At 60.3% G+C, this 20,206-nt stretch overlaps 2 protein-coding genes across 12 annotated transcripts; one reads left to right on the forward strand and one right to left on the reverse strand.

The window, feature by feature from the left end:
* The first annotated feature begins 66 nt into the window (after positions 1-66).
* On the forward strand, positions 67-15,325 carry GPR179 (G protein-coupled receptor 179). Of its 11 annotated transcripts, none has more exons than XM_037410893.1 (13): positions 68-1,117; positions 1,895-2,003; positions 2,888-2,990; positions 3,142-3,338; positions 3,535-3,603; positions 4,026-4,135; positions 4,216-4,454; positions 4,883-5,021; positions 5,235-5,340; positions 5,428-5,574; positions 5,927-9,727; positions 10,220-10,726; positions 11,051-15,325. In XM_037410893.1, exons 1-13 carry the CDS (start codon positions 276-278, stop codon positions 12,305-12,307), a joined length of 7,626 nt encoding a protein of 2,541 aa, XP_037266790.1. In that variant the 5' UTR covers positions 68-275; the 3' UTR covers positions 12,308-15,325. The 11 variants fall into 11 exon arrangements, with proteins under 11 accessions (XP_037266794.1, XP_037266790.1, XP_037266792.1 ...); XM_037410895.1 differs by having other exon boundaries at positions 10,220-10,387; positions 10,727-15,325; XM_037410896.1 differs by having other exon boundaries at positions 10,220-10,387; positions 10,883-15,325.
* MRPL45 (mitochondrial ribosomal protein L45) lies at positions 15,155-19,345 on the reverse strand. The gene is made up of 8 exons (XM_037410898.1): positions 19,252-19,345; positions 18,789-18,984; positions 18,186-18,303; positions 17,701-17,799; positions 17,022-17,070; positions 16,645-16,794; positions 16,388-16,561; positions 15,155-15,867 (listed from the first exon to the last, which is right to left on the reverse strand). Exons 1-8 carry the CDS (start codon positions 19,306-19,308, stop codon positions 15,808-15,810), a joined length of 903 nt encoding a protein of 300 aa, XP_037266795.1. The 5' UTR covers positions 19,309-19,345; the 3' UTR covers positions 15,155-15,807.
* Between the last annotated feature and the right edge of the window lie 861 nt (positions 19,346-20,206).

The following is a 20,206-nucleotide window of genomic DNA, read 5'->3' on the forward strand; positions in this document are numbered from 1 at the left end:
GTGGGGGGCTCCCCGGCAGCGCGACCTGCCCAGGCGGCAGCGCGGGGGTGGATGCGGGGGGGCTCCAGGCGGGCAGCGCCAGCAGCTGAACACGTTTGGGAGCCGCTGACGTCTGCTCCGGCATCGCCCACGGAGGAAAACAGGCGGCAGAGCACGAGTCTGGCCCCACGGAGCAGAGCGGGCTCCCGGCCGGCTCGGGCGCTGTGCCCACCATGCCCCCCCCGGGCCGGCCGGTGGCACCGCGGGGGGCCGGGGGCCTCGACTGAGCCCCTGCCATGGGGCCATGGCGGTGGCTGCTGCTCTGGTGCTTGCGCATGGTGCTGATCCACGGCACCATCCTGGGGGGGGCCCAGCGCCCACCGGAGAGACCCCCCCGGCCGGCAGGATGGTCCCCAACCCCGTCACCCTCCGGGGTGCCCACAGCGGAGCCGGGAGCGCCGGGGGACCCCGAGGGCTTGGCGGCGGCGCTGGCTTTCCTGCAGACGGGCGATGCGCAGCGGCTGGCCCAGGCCAACTGCAGCCGGGGGGTCCCCGCGGGGGCAGCGGGGCTCGGCCCCCCCCCGGCGCTGCGTGCCGCCCTGCGTGCTGCCCCGGAGGCGCTGGCCCACGCCGCCAACTTCCTCAACATGCTCTTCCAGACCAACGACATCCGCGAGGCCAGCGTGGCCGAGGACGTGGAGTGGTACCAGGCACTGGTGCGCAGCCTGGCCGAGGGGCACCCATGGGTGCGCCGGGCGGTGCTCGCCCTCGACGCCCACCCGCTGGCCGCCAAGCCCCGGCTGATGCTGCAGGCCACCAAGGGGGACAGTGAAATCCTGCTGCAGGACGTCTCCGCCGCCGCCCCCAGCCTCGGCAACCTCAGCTGGGACAACGAGTGGTTCAACGCCCTCAAGTCCCAGCGAACCCCCCCTCTCCGCAAGCGCGTGCTCAGCAATGACCTGCGCAGCATGGAGACCCCCAAATGGCAGCAGGGGGACAGCTACGTGGGGGAGCCGGGCCACGTGCGGTGGTCCCCACCGTTCCTCGAGTGCCGGGACGGCAGGTTCTTGCCTGCCTGGGTGGTCACGCTCTCCTCCGCTTTCTACGGGCTCAAGCCAGATCTCAGCCCCGAATTCAAGTAAGTGGTACCCGGAGGGGCTGTGGGGGGGTGTAAGAGAGGGTTGGGGGGTGCCCTGGGTGCGTGCTGGGGGGGTAGCTGGTGGCATCACCCCAGGGTGCGGGGTGCGTGTCAGCACCCTGCCTGCATCCCCGTGCGTGTGCGCGTGGGGGTATCTGCACATCCACAGGCATGGAGCTGCCCCCTGTCCCCCCTCGGCTGTCCCCGCGCTGCCCACCCCGGGCTGACACCCCCAGAGCCCCCTGTCACAGCCGCACTGGAGCGGGGGGAGCTGGGCTGGGGGTCTCCCTGGACTGGTGGGTCCCAGCTGCACCCCAGCACCCCCTGTGTGAGCTGGGGTGGGAGGCACTGGCGAGGGAAGGGGGCAGCTGGGTTTAGTCCCAGAGCGGGGACACGGTCCCATGTCCAAGCCGTGTCCCCCTTGGAGCACCCAGGGGAGAGGATGGGTCCCTCAGGGTGAGGGGTGGCACACAGGGGCCACTCCAGCTCCTATTTTCCAGTTTGTTGCATTAAACCCCTGCCCCAGCTCCAGCCCCCCCAGACACGGCTGCAAGGGGGGGACACCCCTGCCCGGGGGTCCAGGGACGTTGCTGGCACCTCGCATTGTCCCAGTAGCCCAGGCACCAGCACACCAGCCACCCCCGCGGCTGCCCCTTCCCCTGCTGTCTGTCCCAGAGGCAGCGGTGGGGCACGGCCACCCTGGGTGGGGGGCGTGGGGAGGGGGGGGCAGGGGGGATGCCCCACACAGCCCCCTGGGCTGACCCCATCCCTCTGCAGGGGCGTTGTGCGGGTCGACATCGAGCTGCGGGATGTGGCCATCGACCAGTGCGCCAGCGGCCCGGGCTGGTTCGCGGACACCCACCGCTGTGACCTCAACAGCACCCAGGTATTGGCACCCAGCACCCTGTACCGCAGGGCTGGGGACCATCCCTGTCCCCCCGGCCAGGCTGTCCCTGCCACGTATCCCTCCCTCTGGGCTGAGCTTTATCCTCTCCTGGCTGATCCATCTGCTTGGTTCAGCTGCTCTGGGTGCCGCAGCCGAGGGGTTTATTGTGCAAATCTTCCTTCCCCACTGCCAGCGGCAGCGTGTGACCCGGCTGCTCCCTGCCCGGGCACCGCAGGGACAGCCGGGCTCCGGAGCCTGGCAGCCGGTGGGCACAGCACCCCCACCAACAGCCCCCAGTCCCCCCTCGGCGGTGCCCACCCAGTGATGCCTGAGCTCATTTCAAGGCTTGGCATAACCGGCAGCATCCCCAACCCCCTCAGCCCCCCAGCTCGGTGTGGGTCAGGGTCCCACCCCGCTGGCAAAAAGCTGTCCCCAAGGGAGAAAGGTGTCACCAGCTTCCCTTTCCCACGGGTGATGCCCTCTGGATGGACGGGCTTTGCCACCGGGAATCTCTCCAGAAAACAACAATACCCAGAAAAGCTGCCAGCCCGGCCCATGCGGGGCAGGATCTGGCCACGGGGGATTAGGGTGGCCATGCCCTGCCTGCCGCTGCCGTCATGGCTGGGCAGGATTAGTGCGCTTTGCTGCATTAGGTGTCCATTTAGGTTTTAGGGAGGGATTTGGGGGCCAAGCTTTGGTTTTTAATTCTGAAATGTTTAACCACTGATTCCTCCTGGGCATGGGGGAGGATGGTGTGGAGTCAGGTACCCACAGGCTGGGGGCTGCTGGAGCCCTGGGTGCAGGGGGGACACGGGGCTGGGGGGAACATATGGGGTGCAGGATGAGCCCTCGCTCTTCCGTGCATCTCAGCCTGTCTCCTTCAGTGTGTCCCCCAGGAGAGCCGTGGCTTCGTCCTCGGGAGGTACCTGTGCCGGTGCAAGCCGGGCTTCTACGGGGCTGGCGGAGTGGCCAGCGGTGCCCGGGCAGGTGGGTGCCATACCCAGCCCTGGGGTCCCTGTTTCATCCAGTGGCACATGACTACAGCGCTGGGGTTGGGGGCTGGGGGGGGGGGGGCTTTGGGAAAGTGCTGCCGAGCCCCGGGATGTGGTGATTCACCTGGCCGCTGCTCTGTCCCCAGGCATGGCGGGGGCAGACGGGGGGTCCCGGCTGGCGTGCCGGCCCTGCCGCCAGGGATGTGCCACCTGTGAGGACGATGTGCCCTGCCTGATCCAGGAGGACTGGGCGCTGCGGGCGGCTGTCCTGTCCTGCCAGGCCTGCTGCATGCTGGCCGTCTTCCTCAGCATGCTCGTCTCCTACCACTTCCGACGGAGCAAGGCAAGGCATCCCCAGCATCCCCGCTGCCCGCCGCCCCCTGCCCTGCTCCCCTCCCAGCCCAAACCCCAGGGTCTCAGGGGGACTCAGGGGGATGTCACAGCCTGGCACGCTCCGGGGCATCCTCGTGCCTTGGCTCCATCCCTGCCGGGCACCAGCCGAGGCTCCTGGCTGCACCCTGACGCCTCTGTCCCCGCAGAGGATCCGGGCGTCAGGAGTTGTCCTCCTGGAGACCATCCTCTTTGGCTCCCTCCTCCTCTACTTCCCGGTGAGTATCCAGCTGCCCCCAGGGCTGAAAACCTCGGGGCTGGGGTTTAAGAGCTTGTGCAGCCTGACCCTGGCCGGCTGCCCCCCGGGGGAGGGCGTCGAGCTGGCCCTGAGCAGGGCACGGGCACAACTCCACCTAATTGTTAATTTTGCTGGCACGGCCCCGGGCAGCTGCGGTATGAACCTTCTCGGGAAACCAAATCCCTTTTCTCCTGCTGGCTGCAGGAATTAATCCCTGCTCAAATCCCCTCTCCCTCCCGCTGGGGCGGATGCTGTAGATCCAAGGGGGAAGAGCAGCAGTGGGGCTGCCCCGAAAGCGGGTGATTTCTGAGCCTTTGGCTTGTGCTGCCCCCCCACCCCCACCGCCGGCAGGCAGGACCCGGCCCCCTGCCCCCCACCAACCCCCCTCTCCCACCACCCCAGGTGTTCATCCTGTACTTCAAGCCGAGCATCTTCCGCTGCATCGTCCTGCGCTGGGTGCGCATGCTTGGCTTCACCATCGTCTATGGCACCATCACCCTCAAGCTGTACAGGTACCCGGGATGGGGGGGATGGGTGCTTGGGACCCGCGCGGTGGGGACGGGCTGGGGGCTCACCCCTCCATGCCTCGCAGGGTGCTGAAGGTGTTCCTGTCCCGCACGGCTCAGCGGGTGCACTACATGTCGAGTGGGCGGGTGCTGAAGATGCTGGGGCTGATCCTGCTCCTGGTGCTGTGGTTCCTGGCGGCCTGGACCATCGGGATGCTGGAAAACGCCGACAAGAACATCCCGCTGGTGATCCGCACCCAGACCACCCACGGGCTTCACTTCTACATCTGCAGCCACGACCGCTGGGACTACATGATGGTGATCGGTGAGACCAGCCCCCGTGGCATCCTGGAGGGGTCCTCACAGCCCCAGGACCCCGTCCTGTAAATGTGGCATGTGCTGTCTTCGTTTCCTTGTCTATTTAATCTGCCTGGAGCCTGCAAGCAGGGCTGGGGCACCTGAGCTGCTCCCCACCCTCTCCCCTGAGCGTCCCCAGGGCTCACCCTGGTGCAGGGTGAATCACCCAGTGCAGGCAGTGGGTGCCAGTGGCCGTGCTGGAAGATGCTCTGCACCAGTCCTGGCTCCAGCCACGGCACGTGCCGATGGCAGCCAAGCTGAACGTGCCCATCCTGGCAGGCAGCAGCACCCTCCGTGCAGCTCAGCATCCAGCAGTGCCACCCAAGAACACATGGTGATGGCAGCAGGGTGATGGGGGTGGATGCTCAGCATCGCTCCCCGGTTTCTCTCCCCCAGCCGAAATGCTGTTCCTGCTGTGGGGCAGTTTTCTGTGCTACGCCACGCGCGCCGTGCCCTCCGCCTTCCACGAGCCTCGCTACATGGGCATCGCGCTCCACAACGAGCTCATGATCTCGGCTGCCTTCCACGTGGTCAGGTAGGGCACAGCACCCCCAGGGTGCCCGGAACCCCCGCTCCCACCCCCGGCGATGCAGCGGCAAATCCCTGCGCGGGTCCCTGGGCAGGGGGGACACAAATCCCTGCGTGGGTCCCTGGGCTGGGGGGACACAAATCCCTGCGTGGGTCCCTGGGCAGGGGGGGCTGCAGGCGGCTCGGTGGGACCTGGCGCTGCCCTCCTCACCCCTTCCAGGTTCATCATGGCCCCCTCGCTGCACCCCGACTGGACCCTGCTGCTCTTCTTCGCTCACACCCACGGCACCATCACCATGACGCTGGTGCTGCTCTTCATCCCAAAGGTAACGCCTGGCCCGGGGACTCGGGGAGACGGGGCTCCCCGGCGTTTTGGGGACCCCCTCAGCGAGCTCCCCCCTTGCCTCCCCCAGTTCCTGCACGCCGGCTCGCCGCTGCGGGAGGAGATTGCGGCCGAGGTCTACGAGGACGAGCTGGACATGCGGCACTCGGGCTCCTGCCTGAACAGCAGCATCGCGTCCGCCTGGAGCGAGCACAGTCTCGACCCCGATGACATTCGGGTGGGTGGCACACTCAGGACCTTCTTTTGACGCTAGCTATGCAGCCCCGCGCAGAGTAAGAGGTGCCTTTTGCGATCTTTCTCCTGATGCAAAGCAGAAGTGGGGGGGGGGGGGGGGGCGCGAAGGGGGTGTAGGGCAAACCGCCACCTGCCACAGGCGGGGAAAACTGCTGCTCCCCCCGGGCCGGAGGGACGGGCAACGCTGGGGCTTTGGGGACACGGGGACAGCCCGGCCCAGGGGGCCAAGCTGGGGTTTTGCGGGGTCGCCCCAGCCGCAGCCCCCGTGCGGTGCCATTGTACGTGCTCTCCTCTCTCCCCTCTCTCCGCCGCGTCCCCCCGCCCGCGGCACGCAGGAGGAGCTGAAGAAGCTCTACATGCAGCTGGAGGCCCACAAGACGTGGAGGATGGCAGCCAACAACCCCCACCTCCCCAAGAAGCGCAGCTCCCGCCGCAGCCTGGGCCGCTCCATCCTGCGCCGCGTCGCCGAGCTGCCCGAGGCGGTGGCACACCGGGGCAGCAGCAGGGAGCGTGGGGTCACCCCGACACACCGCGGCTCCTCGGCCAAGCGGCTCCCCGACGCCGGCGGGGCCAGCCTGCGGATGCGGGATGATGGCTCCCGGCGCCGTGCCACTGCCCTGCGCAAGTCGCACAGCACCGAGGGTCCCACGCAGGTGCCCTGGGGAGGCTCGCCCACCTCCAGCCACCCCGGGGAGCCGGCGGGGGGGAGGAAGATGATGGCAGTGACAGCCTCGGAGCAATCCGACAGCGAGTCCCTCGACGCCACCCCACTTGTGTGCAAGTCAGCTAGTGCCCACAACCTGGCAGGGCACGGGCAGCCCCCCCTGCCCCGCGCAGCCCCCTTGCAGAAGTCGCTCAGCGTCGTTGCCGGTGCGTGGGACGAGGCCCTGCTTGCCGCCAGCCAAGCCGCACGGGAGGAGTGGCACGCCAACCGGCCCCCCTCCGCCCCAGCCTCGGGGCACCCCACGTGCCAGGGACCCCCCAAGGAAGCCAGGAAGCCCCAAAGCCCCAGTGCCTCCCTGCCAGGCGGCTCCAGCCCCACCGAGGGGGGCTCCCAGGAGGACACGTCCCCCCCTGGCAAGGTGCAGAAACACGTCACCTACGCACCCATCAAGAGCATCAGCGTCGACAGCTCCCACTTCCCAGGGCGGGTGCGCGTGGCTGTGAGAAGGACCCCACCACCACCCCCCATCCGCTACCAGAGCCTGGGGCAACGTGCCACACCAGCTGGGGACAGCCCAGAGCCACCCACGGAACCCCTGGCACAGGCAGGAGAACCGGAGGGAACACCGGTGGGGGTGGCGGAGGAAGATCCGAGGTGCACGTCCCCCCAGGGGGGGAAGGGCAGGCTGCTGACCGCAGCCTCCATCCCGGCCCAGGTCTGCCCCTGGGAGCTGGTCCAGGAGGAGATCCTGAGCCGAAGGGAAAAAGCTGCCGAAGCAGCAGAGTCAGGGACCCCCGGTGACACACCAGCCACCCCCCCCAGCTTCAAGCTGTCCTCCCAGAAGTCCTCCATCCGGGGTCTGGGACTCGCCATCAAAGCCTTCAACCGCTCCAGGGGGAAAAGCATCTTGAAGGGGAAGAGGGAGGGCGAGGGGAGCCTCAGGAAGAGGGGCAGCAGGAGGGAGAGGCCCAACCTAGCAGAGACAGCAGTTGTGTCCCTTGGGGGGATCAGCCAAGACCCCGCCGCAAAAAGCCCTGAGTGGAGCCGGCAGAGGCCCGGCAGCGAGCCCCCTGCCCACTCACGGCAGGGGGCTGTGGTCCCCTGCCAGCACAACAACAACGCTGGCACTGCTCGGGAAGCCGCGGGCTCAGGGGATGGTGGGGCAGGACAGTGGGACAGCCCAGCCCCAGGGTCAGGGGATGGGGGGACACTGGCAGAAGAGCCCAGCGCTCCCTGGGGGGAGGCAGATGCCGGTGGGGGTCTGGAGCCATCTTTGGGAGTGCACAAGGTCCCACCCAGCGCTGGCCACCAAGGAGCTGAACACCCCCGAGAAACCCCGGTGGTGGCCGGCAGCGGGAGGGCACAGACCCATCCCCAGCAAGGGGCCGAGGATCCCACGGCAGAGCTGGGCAAGGACAGTCCTGCAGCCATCGTGAGACTGATGGCACCAAAAGAAGGGGGGGCCAGCAGGTCCATCCACCCCTGGGACCACGCAGAGGTGGAGTGGCCACATGCAAAACCTGCCGCAAGCAGACCCTGCCCATCCCCTGAGAAGCCAGGGGCTGAGGTTTGTCCCCAGGGAGCTCCAGGTGTCCCACCAAGAAAAGGAGCTTTGCTGCACCAGCAGGCGATTGCTTCCCGGGAGGACATCGGCATCCCACTGGGCAAGGAGAGCCTGGCCAAGGCATTGGAGAAGGGGGGCAGCCAGCCCGAGCCCCTCATTGCCAGGGGGGCCCAGGATGCTGAGAGGGTCCCTGCAAGGAGCCGGAGCGTGGAGGTGGCCCTGGCTGCAGCAGAGAAACATGGCAGCATGGTGGGCAGGCAGGCAGGGGTCCGTCCTGAGGACACCCAGGCAGATTCCACCATTAAAATAGACACCGGCCCCTGGGAGGGGAGCGAGGGGGAGCGCTGGGACCCGGGCAGAGCCCTGAGGAAGGGCAGCAGCGAGGGGGACCCCCAGCACCAGAGGGAAGAGCTGGGCACGGAAAAGCCAGCAAAAACCTCGGAGCTGTCACAAGCGGCTTTGGAGAAAGCAGGCAGCGTGGTCTGCCCATGGGAGACGGGGGAACAGGGAAGGACCATCAGAGCAGAAATCTGCCCCTGGGACGCAGAGGGGGCTGAGCAGCAGCGAGAGAGGCAGCAGCCGGCCAAGCGGGTGAAAAGTGTCAGACCAAAATCCCTGGGTTTGCCGAGAGCGCAGGACAGTGGGAGCAGCCTGCGAGCAGCCGGCCAGCCCTGGGGCAGCGCCAGCAGCAAGGGACCTCCACCGAAACCTGCGCCCAGAAGCTCCGAGCTGCCAGAAGTGACCTCGAGGAGCCCAACACGGGCTTCGGTTTGTCCCTGGGAAGTGGCAGCAGCTGACAGCGATGCAGAAGTTTGTCCTAGAGAAAAAGGAACAGCCTTACCCAATGCAGGAAAGTTGGGTGATGGTGAGATTTCCCAAGCGAAAAACGGGATTTCCGCAGACAAAGCAGCCCCGAGGAGCACGGGAGAGACGGCTGCAGCCACGGCCAAGGAGAGCGGCCAGCGGGGACCCCCCTGCCCTGGGGAAGGTGCAGAGCAGCTAGGCACGGGGCTCACAGCAAAACACCCAGCTCTGCCCAAAACATCATCCGAGCAAGCAGGAACTATCGATAGCAAAAAGGCCAACATTTGTCCATGGGAAGCAGAGGATGAGCCACGCGCTAAAACAGAAATATGCCCCTGGGAAGAGCCTGCAGCTCCGCTGAGGAAGGATAGACAGAGTCAGGACATATGTGGGATTTCCAAAGGGGAAAACAAACCAGGATCAAGAGGACTTGCAGATACCAAAGCAAAGCTGACGGACACCAAGGGCCATCAACCAGTGTGCAGGGACACAGGGATCTTAGGAAAGCTCATTAGCAAAAGCCTGGAGAGCACAAAAACCGAGTCCAAGAAATCCCAGAGTGTGGAGAGCATTAAGGACGAGGTCTGTCCCTGGGAGAGCCTGGGCACGGAGCAGCCCCCAGCAAAACCCCACGCTGGGAGCCCAGACATGACCAAATTGCCTTCAAAGAAATCCCAGAGCGTGGAGAGCCTGAAGGCAGAGGTCTGTCCTTGGGAGGCTCAGGAGCTCGAAGCCACCGATAAAGCAGAAATCTGTCCCTGGGAGGCAGCTGTCCCACCATCAAGTAAAGAGAAACCAAGACAGGGCAGAGATGGTCTGTCCACAGTCAGCAAAAGCCCTTCCACAAGTCAAGACCTATTCAAAGAGATGAGAGAGAAAATAACTGGAAAAAAGGAGAAATCAAGCGCAGACCGTGAGTCCATCTGTCCCTGGGAGAGCCTGGGCACGGAGCAGCCCCCAGCAAAACCCCGCGCTAGGAGTCCAGATCTGCCCAAATCGCCTTCAAAGAAATCCCAGAGCGTGGAGAGCCTGAAGGCAGAGGTCTGTCCTTGGGAGGCGCAGGAAGCTGAAGCCACCGATAAAGCAGAAATCTGTCCCTGGGAGGTGGCTGCACCTCCCTCTGCTCAGCCAAAGGCAAAGCCGGGTGCTGGGGGGAGTTCAAAGGGGGAAAAGCGCATCACACGTCAGGCAGTGTTAGCCAGCCCGGAGAGATCCCTGGAGAAGGGCAGCAGCGAGCGAGAGGCCGTTTGTCCCTGGGAGAGCCTGAGCACGGAGCAGCCCCCAGCAAAACCCCGTGCCCGGAGCCCAGATCTGCCCAAATCGCCTTCAAAGAAATCCCAGAGTGTGGAGAGCCTGAAGGCAGAGGTCTGTCCTTGGGAGGTGCAGGAGCTCGAAGCCACCGATAAAGCAGAAATCTGTCCCTGGGAGAGCCTGGGCATGGAGCAGCCCCCAGCAAAACCCCACGCCCGGAGCCCAGATCTGCCCAAATCGCCTTCAAAGAAATCCCAGAGTGTGGAGAGCCTGAAGGCAGAGGTCTGTCCTTGGGAGGTGCAGGAGCTCGAAGCCACCGATAAAGCAGAAATCTGTCCCTGGGAGAGCCTGGGCACGGAGCAGCCCCCAGCAAAACCCCACGCCCGGAGCCCAGATCTGCCCAAATCGCCTTCAAAGAAATCCCAGAGCGTGGAGAGCCTGAAGGCAGAGGTCTGTCCTTGGGAGGCTCAGGAGCTCGAAGCCACCGATAAAGCAGAAATCTGTCCCTGGGAGGTGGCTGTCCCACCATCAAGTAAAGAGAAACCAAGACAGGGCAGAGATGGTCTCTCCGCAGTCAGCAAAAGCCCTTCCACAAGTCAAGACCTATTCAAAGAGATGAGAGAGAAAATAATCGGAAAAAAGGAGAAATCAAGCGCAGACCGTGAGTCCATCTGTCCCTGGGAGAGCATAGGCATGGAGCAGCCCCCAGCAAAACCCCGCACTGGGAGCCCAGACATGACCAAATTGCCTTCAAAGAAATCCCAGAGCGTGGAGAGCCTGAAGGCAGAGGTCTGTCCTTGGGAGGCGCAGGAGCTCGAAGCCACCGATAAAGCAGAAATCTGTCCCTGGGAGGTGGCTGCACCTCCCTCTGCTCAGCCAAAGGCAAAGCCGGGTGCTGGGGGGAGTTCAAAGGGGGAAAAGCGCATCACACGTCAGGCAGCATTAGCCAGCCCGGAGAGATCCCTGGAGAAGGGCAGCAGTGAGCGAGAGGCCGTTTGTCCCTGGGAGAGCCTGAGCACGGAGCAGCCCCCAGCAAAACCCCGCGCCCGGAGCCCAGATCTGCCCAAATCGCCTTCAAAGAAATCCCAGAGCGTGGAGAGCCTGAAGGCAGAGGTCTGTCCTTGGGAGGTGCAGGAGCTCGAAGCCACCGATAAAGCAGAAATCTGTCCCTGGGAGGTGGCTGTCCCACCATCAAGTAAAGAGAAACCAAGACAGGGCAGAGATGGTCTGTCCACAGTCAGCAAAAGCCCTTCCACAAGTCAAGACCTATTCAAAGAGATGAGAGAGAAAATAATCGGAAAAAAGGAGAAATCAAGCGCAGACCGTGAGTCCATCTGTCCCTGGGAGAGCCTGGGCACGGAGCAGCCCCCAGCAAAACCCCGCGCTGGGAGTCCAGATCTGCCCAAATCGCCTTCAAAGAAATCCCAGAGCGTGGAGAGCCTGAAGGCAGAGGTCTGTCCTTGGGAGGCTCAGGAGCTCGAAGCCACCGATAAAGCAGAAATCTGTCCCTGGGAGAGCCTGGGCACGGAGCAGCCCCCAGCAAAACCCCGCACTGGGAGCCCAGACATGACCAAATCGCCTTCAAAGAAATCCCAGAGCGTGGAGAGCCTGAAGGCAGAGGTCTGTCCTTGGGAGGCACAGGAAGCTGAAGCCACCGATAAAGCAGAAATCTGTTCCGGGGAGGTGGCTGCACCTCTGCTTGCGAAAGGAGCAGTCCCGGGCAAGGCAAGCCTCCCACCACAAAAAGCAGGTGCCTCCAAACCACCAGAGAAGGGGAGCAGTGAGCACGAGGTCATCTGTCCATGGGAGAGTGTGGGCACAAAGGAATTCTCCCCAAAGTCTTCTACAGAGAAAGAGCTGCCCAAGAAGTCCAGCAGCACAGACAGCAAATCTGATATTTGTCCCTGGGAAGCAGCAGAGCCTACCACGTCTGAGAAGGAAAGCTCCCAGCCAGGGATGCACCCACAGGGAGAGCACAGAGCATCTCCCGCTGCAACGGGAAAGTCAAAGCTGGTAGCAGGAGCTAGTGCCGTGTCTCCAACAGCCCTGCTGAAAAAACCCAAGGGCATATCTGATGGCAAGGCTGAGCACAAGCCCCTGTGTCGCATCCTGCCAGGCATCCAGCCCCCGCAGGGCCGCAGGGCAGAGCCACTGCCTCGGGGAGCAAGTGCAGCTCCCACGGTGGGCAGCAGCCTCAGCCCAGACGCCAGCATAGCCCAGGTTTGTCCCTGGGAAGCAGAAGAGGCTCCATCAGCATCTGACAAGACCAGCACAGACACAAGGAAAACCTCCGAGGTGTGTCCGTGGGAGGTGGAGAGCGTGGATCCCACTCCGACCCTCTGCAGGCAGGGCAGAGCCAGGGCGAGCCCCCGGGACGGAGGCAGGGGGGTGAGTGAAACCAAACCCGCCGTTTGCCCATGGGACCACGAGTAGCTCCCTCCACCTGACCACCAGCCGGCTGCAGACGCGGCATTCACAAATGGAAAGCCCTGAGCTGAAGGCTGGTGCCTCCCTGAGTGGGGACAGAAGTGGCCACCAAAGCCAGCAGCATGGCCACGCTCCCAGCGGGCTCCAGCAGTGGCCACCAGCCAGCCAGGCCTGGGGACCAACGCAGCGAGGGGACAGTTAACATCTGCCTTCATTGACACTCAGGCCGGGCAGCAGCCTGCAAACACCATCCATCCTTCACCTACAGGCACCTGGCCCAGCACAGGGTCCCCTCGGTCCAAGCCCGGCACCCGAATACATCGGAACAGCCCTGGTGCCAGCCTCGCTCGCTGCCACCAGCACAGCGGACACAAAGCTGCGGCTTGGTGGCTACAGACCCTCACCCACGAGCTCCCCAGCAGCTCAACAGCCTCCTACCACATGGGGAGGTTTACAGCGAGGAGGGGCTTGCTTGGCACCCCGAAATACGCAGCCCCACAGTCTCAGCAAGCTGGACCCTGAAACAAAGGGAGTCAAACCAGGGCAGCAAAACAATGCAGCTGGGGAGGAAAACAGCTTTCCAGGGTTCCCGCAGCCCAGCTGATGTCCCCCAGCACTGCTGTCACCTCTATTTTAAGCCAGGGCGGTTTCTGTAAGCGCTGCTAGGTCCAGGCAAGTTCTGAAGCCTGGGATAAAGACCTGTTGTTCCCAGCCAGCCCCACATTTTGCTTCCTTAAAGTCATTTACCTTTAAAAGTCCTCTGAAGTCACCGAGCCAGCCACAAGACTTCCACACACACCAAGCAAACCTGTCTGCTGTTCTGGTCCAGCGCCACCAGCCCAGCGCTTGCACGCCGCGCTTTGGCGATGCCCAGCACCATCTCTGTTCCCAGACGCCTTTGCCTATCGCTTGACCCGGGTGGGATAAACCCAAACTTCGGGCCACCCCGCTGCTCTGCTTTTACAAACCTCCACATCCACAAAGGCTGAGATGGGTATTCCTGATACTAACCTCTCCTCTAACTTTACAGCACTGCTACACTTCTAATTCTTGCAGCAACTCAGCTGTTAACATGTTTGTCTTAACTAACAATGTCACTAACTTTTCAAAGCACTTTGTCATTACCGGCTTCTTCACTCATCCTGTGTGTGCACGTGTGCAAACACGCCCAGGGCTCCCCTTCCCATCACAGGAGAGTTTTCCCCATCAGCATTTCCACCGGCACTAGCAAGCCTTCGCTTTTACAGCCCATCTGTAGAAGAGCTGGATGCCTTTTGCCATCCCACATTTCCACTTCTCCCTGTGTTGGCAAGACCCATTCCTTTGAGGCAGATGCAAAGAGACTCCTGTACGACCGAGAAGGTGCTGAGCCCATGGAGGCACTACGACCTCCAGAGCATCAGACAAGGCTCCCAGGTTTGCCATTACTCCAGCCTGCCCACTCACAAATGCAGGAGGGAAGGGATGCAGCCACACGCATGGGGAGAAGCCTCAGGATCAGGAAGGCAGCGGCTGGGAAACAACAAAGCCTCCAGTCTCCCCAGATTTGTCCCTCTGCTCCACTTAGACGGAAGCAAATAAAGAGACAGCTGAAGTGAAGGTTTTGGCTCTCCCTCTGATCTCCACGCAAGGCTGGGGCTCATGCTTGTCCTGCCGTTCTTTTGTCCCTTACTTCCACTCTCCTTAGAAAGTGGTGTTGCTGTTGTTTGTGGTCTTCAGCGCTGAACGTCAAACGACCATCCAATCGTGTAAGTAAATGTACATACAGAAAATAAAGAGTGTTATCTACAGAGCGCATGCTTAGTGGCTGATTTATGGGGTGTGGGTAAGATATTAAACATGCTCAAGGAAGAGGTGCAACAGAAAGCAGCGAGGCTGTAAAGGAAACCCAGGAACAGTAGTGGTTTAGATGCAACGGTCTGAATATTGGCAGAGGAGATGGGGAGCCAAATGCTGCTAGACTGGCAGGAAAGGCCGTTCTCCCAGCAAAGCCGGTCACTCCACCAGAAAACACGCTCTTTTCATTCAGAGCCAAAGCTGAAGAACCTTGTCTGTAGGTGCTGGTTGAGGAGTCGCGTCCATACCTGCTTGTGAGCTGCCCGAGTCACACCAGACACAAACCAGGCAGCTCACACTAATTTATTTTAGCTCCCAGCCCTGCTTGCACATGCTGGAGCACCGAATCTCTCTTCAGCTCATGAATGAAGCGTAGGCAGAAGGCTCAATATAGTAGGTTCTTTCAGGAAAGGCAGACAGATTGTGACACCCCTCTGATTTCCAAAAAGATGAAAGGGATTCCATCGCTGGCTCCTCTCCTAACAGAGCATGAAGATGATATTCTGCCCTTTCAAAAGAACATCACAAGAAACACTGAACAACTCTGCAAGCATAAGGAGCCATAACCCTTTTACAGCACACCCTGTAAAATCTCTGTCAAGGAAGAAGAAAAAGAAAACTTACTTAACTCTTACAATCTCTGGAAAATGACTGGTTAAAAAGCAAGCCAAAGTTGAAAAAGAAAAAGCTTTGTTATGCGACGCCTAGTGAATATGGTGCTCTGTGACTAGAACTGAATACTGAGCAACACAGAGCAGTAACAGATCAGCACTCACTGGCTTACTCCCAGTCCCAGAAAAAGGTAAACCTCTGCGTACATGTTTTCCTCGACCCACACAGCCACCAAAACCAGGGGACCTGATGCTAGTGTCATCATGTCCACAGGATGGTGCCAGCCACTCACTAACACCACGCCATCGCTGCATTCATGAGCATCTATAAGGAAGGCACCAAACCCCATCAGCTACGAGAAATGCTGCCTTTCAAAAAGGCAGTGGTTGACACAAAACGCTGACCTTAGGAGTAAACGTTTTATTATTGAATTATTGGTGCTGTGCTGCAGCCCCTTTGGGGAGCATGGCCACTAACAAGCACCCATTCAGCAGGAGTCCAATTGCAGTTCCCACCCAAGAGAATTTGATTTAAAGTGTGCTGGTTGCTCTTCCCTTTTTTCTGTTTAAAAAAAAAGAAGCCTGGGAATCAGTACAAAGAGGGAAAGAGGACAGGAAAAGAAAGTGCCAACACCTACTGCTGCAAGTTTTAACGAAAGCCCACCAGGTCTCTGGCATTTCCCATGGAAGTGCCAAATATTTTATGTCTGGACAGACTTCTGCTGCCAAAGGGCTCGCACAATGCAAGTTCAGGACAGAGGTTAGCCTAGAGAGCAGTCCCAAAGAGAACAGACTTCTTGTCTTTACAGAAACAAGGGAGTTAAGCTGCAGCACACTAAGTCTTCTTGGACAGAGTAAAGCTCTTCCCAGAGCTCTGAACTCCCCTTCCAAGCCCCTCTTGCTCCTTTAACGACAACTTCTCAGGGACTTGAATTCATTTCTGAAGCCACTTCATTTGTTGACTGCTCACTGGAAAGGCACAGCCGTATCCAACCCGCTACCTCCGCAGACATTCTCCACTTCTTCACTCGAGGCTGTCTGCACAGGCTCTGGCAATTCTCACTTCATTTCTTCATACTCTTGTGAGGGATTCAAGGTTGGGCCAGGAATCATCACCGTCTGAAAAAGCACGGAACAGAATCAGCACGACACACGAGCAGCTCTGAACTGCTGTAACAGGAATTTTTTGCGTTACAGAGCATGAGAAAGGGTGAGCAGGGGATCTGGCAGTGCAAAGGCCTTGCACAGGAAGATGACCAGATGGCGGCAGCACGGGGGAGGACACAGCGGGGGAATGAGATGACAGGCCTCGTACTACACTACAGTTCTCACCTCCTTCCTCTCTAGGAGCTGTTTTTAGTAACACAGGAAGACAGAGCACCTGCAGCACTTTGCCAGGCTGTGTACAGGGAGCAGTTACCCCCTAAATTATCACATACATATAAAATACCCCCAGCCTCCTGCTACAGCTTCCAGGTGCTAGAGGCTGATAACACCCCATGAATAAATACATCTGCTTGCAGATTAATCCACCACCTTCCCATTGCAGGAAGCTCAGCTTTGGTTTTGTCCAGAATTAACTAGGGACCTGTGTTTCACAGCCACAGGCCATGCTGGTGTCTTTTCCTGGTGGCATTACCTTAATAATGGGGCCCTTCGGTGGAGCCCACTCCGGAACGATCTTGCCGTGCATCCTCCATGTGCCGTATGGGTTGACCAAGTATTTCTCAAACACGACATACTCCAAAACGTCCTTGGGCACCTGCTCCCCACCATACATCAGCCGCCCAAAGCGGTCATAGATTGCCAAAATCTGTAAAAAGAGCCAAGAATCTATGTTGGGCTGGCAGCAGGTTGGAGTCAGCTGGGAAATGCAAGGGGCACAAGGGGACGTACCTGCTGCGTGTGCATCCGCACTGTCACCTGGCCGTACAGGTTGCCTCGATTCACGATGCTGTCACATCGAATATGAACCACCCTTGGAGGCTCCAGTGACTCCACAAAACTCCACCGGATGGTCTTGTACCTGTTCCCACGGACCATTTCCTATAAAGACAAAAAATAAGCACCAACTTAAATAGGATGTGACTTGAATGATAAGCAAACTACTATATACCACGAAGCATGTATTCACTAGCTATTACTTAGGCTTGTGCTTTCCCTCCCAGCTCTGTCTTTATCATATCCAGATAAAAAGAGAGATAATCAGGTTTAGAGAGCCTTAAAGAACATGGAAGAGATCAAGGACACGCTAGGTCCAGATAAACACTTACTGGGTAGCAGCGCTCTGTCACCAGGGAGTGAAGTTTCTGCTTGTTAAAACTGCAAGTGAAACACATCCAGTTACTTGAATACAGATGTTGCAAAGAGGCTTACTCACAAATTCCTGCTTCCCCAGAAGACACACAATCTACTGGCAAAACAGAAAAAGTGCAATTCTCAGCTGTGATCTCGGCACAAAATCAAAACACGAATGCAAGCTAGTTGACAAGACTTCAGGGAAAGACACAACATCCTTGAGAAGCCAGTTTGTGACCTAAATGTTTTACTGATGTTTGGAATTGTAACCAAGAGTGATGCAGTTTTGAAATCTGTTCTATTACTGGAAAGTGGAGCAAGCCAGTGGAATATCATTTCATACCCAAACAATCCCCTGCAGCATGATCCTGAACAGCACCAACCACCCACTCACCCGCTGATAACACCAGTGCTGCAACAGCTCATCTCCTCTGCAGGTCGAGCCAAGACGAATTTTCTGCAACCTGCTTTTCATTATCAAGAGTGGGAACTAATCAAACCTCCAACACGCTACTCTTCACAGAGATGGGGGCAGAAGAAAATAAAGTACTTGTTGCAGGGGAGGTATAAGGATTAGAAAGACAAGGAAGAAACCAGAGCGTATCAGCAAACGGAAGCAGGCCCCATATAACCACATCAGAGAAGAGGTCTTACTTTGCCAGGCAATTGTGAGCTTCAATAAATATCTCCTGTGCCTTCTCTGGGAAGGTTTTAGTGCTGAAATCTGGATCATGATCTTTTATCTTCCGCAGACTGAAAAGACAAGAAAAGCTCTACAGTGAGTAGAGAACAACTTGGAACCATCTTGTACGTTTCAGATGATGACAGTAATCTTCAAGGCCAGCTTTTACCAGGGAGCAACCGAGACAGGAAACTCCCCACTAAGACATAACCGCTCGGTGCTCACAACACATAGCGCCACAAACCCAAAGAATCCTCAAGGAAATGACTGCACGCTGTATCCGTTTGTGCCAGTACAGGTGCCTCGCGGTCATTCTCACATCTGGGATTCCCCATGAAGTGGTACAACAGCAACAATGGAAGAAGTGGGTAGAGAACAAAACACACCACCTCACCACTGCCTGACAGAACCGAGCAAAACTTCTGCACCACAGACTAATTAAAAAGAAGGTACGTACGCTAGCTGGGAGACAGCGGTCTGCTTCATCTTCTCCATCTTTTGCTTAAGCCCATCTTTGGATAGGGAGGTCAAGCGGGCATCGCCCTCAGGAGGGATGTACGGGTCTATAATATCAGCTGCATGAGAGAGAAGAAAGCTCAGGAGGGGGCTCAGAAACAGCAACACAAAAGAAACAAAGAAGCAGCACCCTGACTTCTGGGGGCTGGAGCAGCAGGATTCTACCCTGATAATGTTTGTAAGATGAAATTTGAGCACACACACAATTGTTGGTCTAACACAGCTTGTCAGCAGTGACAGGTGTCTGCTATCTGCTCTCCTCTTCCACACAGCCCAGGATAGGAGGATTAAACACATTCAGCAGCGGGGAACGTGACCCCCCCCTTGCTACTCCTTGTCCCCAGGGACGCAGGGGCCAACAGCTTGACACACTTCTGAGGTAAAGCAGGGCAGCTACTAGCCCTACCAGGAGGCAGTGTGTAATTCAGTCTACTGCAGAAAGGCACTCTGTCACCATGGCCACACCGCTTAGGCTAACTGCTCCATGCTGCTACTTGGCACTAGTTTTGCCCTTGAGAAGAGACCAAAGCAGCCTTTCTACCACCTGTGGAAGCCAGGTAGAAAGTCCGTTCTACACGTTCCTCAGGAAGTACTTTCGCCAAAGCCTTGAGTCTCTTCTCTTTCGCTTTAGGGGACGGTTCTCTGGCCCATTCGGGGACAAAATATCGCTTCTTCGTTCTCACTGGGACAACAAGACAGGCCGAAGCTGCTCCAGCAGGACGGAGCACAGACTCCGCAGCCTAAGGAAGAAAAATAACAAAGCGGGGGTGTTAGCTCAACGGCCAGGAAACACCACCAGCATCTTTATTGCTCTTCGCACCTCCCAGACACAGAGCAGCTGTAAACGCACCTAACGCCATTACTTGTAGCCCTCCTCGTCCCATGGCCCGCCCCATATTCTTTCGGCCCTGTGCCCCCCACATCCCTCATCCCGTGGCTCTTCGGCCGCCCCAGGCCGCCCCCCTCGGCCCCCCCGCCGGTCCCCCAGCCCCGTTCCCGGTCCCCACCTGCCAGCACACCCGCAGGCCCAGCCGACCCAGGCCCGCCTTCATGGCGGCCGCCATCTTTCAGCCGCGCTGCCCGCCGGGACAGGGGCGGGGCCGAGCGGGGAGGGGCGGGGCCCGGGGGGCCCGCGCGCTCAAGGGGGGGCCGAGCGGGAGCCCGCGGCGCCGGGTGGAAAATTCCACCGGCTGCGGAGGGGGCGGGGCCGGGGGAGGCTCCGCCCCAGCGCGCGGCGCGGGGCCCGCGGTGCGTGGTGCAGTGTGCGGGGGGGGGAGGGGTGGCCTGCGGCGTGCGCCGGGAAAGGGGTGGGGGACGTGGCAGGCGAGGGACCCTCCGCATCGCCCGGCGGATGTCAGGACCCCCAGCCCCCCCGGGGACCTGCAGAGCTCCCCAGCCGCCCCGCGGACCTGCAGGGCCTCCCTTGGGGCCTGCGCACCCCCCAACCCGGGAGCCTGCAGGGCCCCCCCGGGGACCTGTGCATCTCCCTCAGCACCACCCGGGGGCTTGCAGAGCCCCCCAGCCCCCTCGGGGACCTGCAGGGCCCTCTAGGAGCCCAGCTTGGCTCTGGGCACAGCAGCAATGGGGGCCTGATGCCTTGGCACTGCAGCAGCACTGGGGGCTGTGGGTGGGGGGCTCAGGGGGCTTGGGGGGCTCTGAGGCCCCATGGGACAGCCCCCCCATACCACGCTGCAGCAGCTCTGGGGGTGCAGCACTGACTCCCTCAAGCCAACCTAAACCAACCCACGCTCATCCCCAAAACCCTTTCCCTTGAAATTCCGGCTCGGGCAGCCCCAAGGCCACCCCCAGGGATGCTCAGCACCTGCCCACAGCTGCAGGATGAGGCCTTGGTCCATCTTGCTGACCCAAAGACAAACCCACATGAGGGTGCAAAGCCCGGGGTGGCCCCAGGGGAGTGGGGGGCTTGTTGGGAGGCTCTGGGCTGGGCTGGCGGCACCTGGC

Source organism: Falco rusticolus, chromosome 18 (genome assembly GCF_015220075.1).
Source record: "Falco rusticolus isolate bFalRus1 chromosome 18, bFalRus1.pri, whole genome shotgun sequence".
NCBI lineage: Eukaryota > Metazoa > Chordata > Aves > Falconiformes > Falconidae > Falco > Falco rusticolus.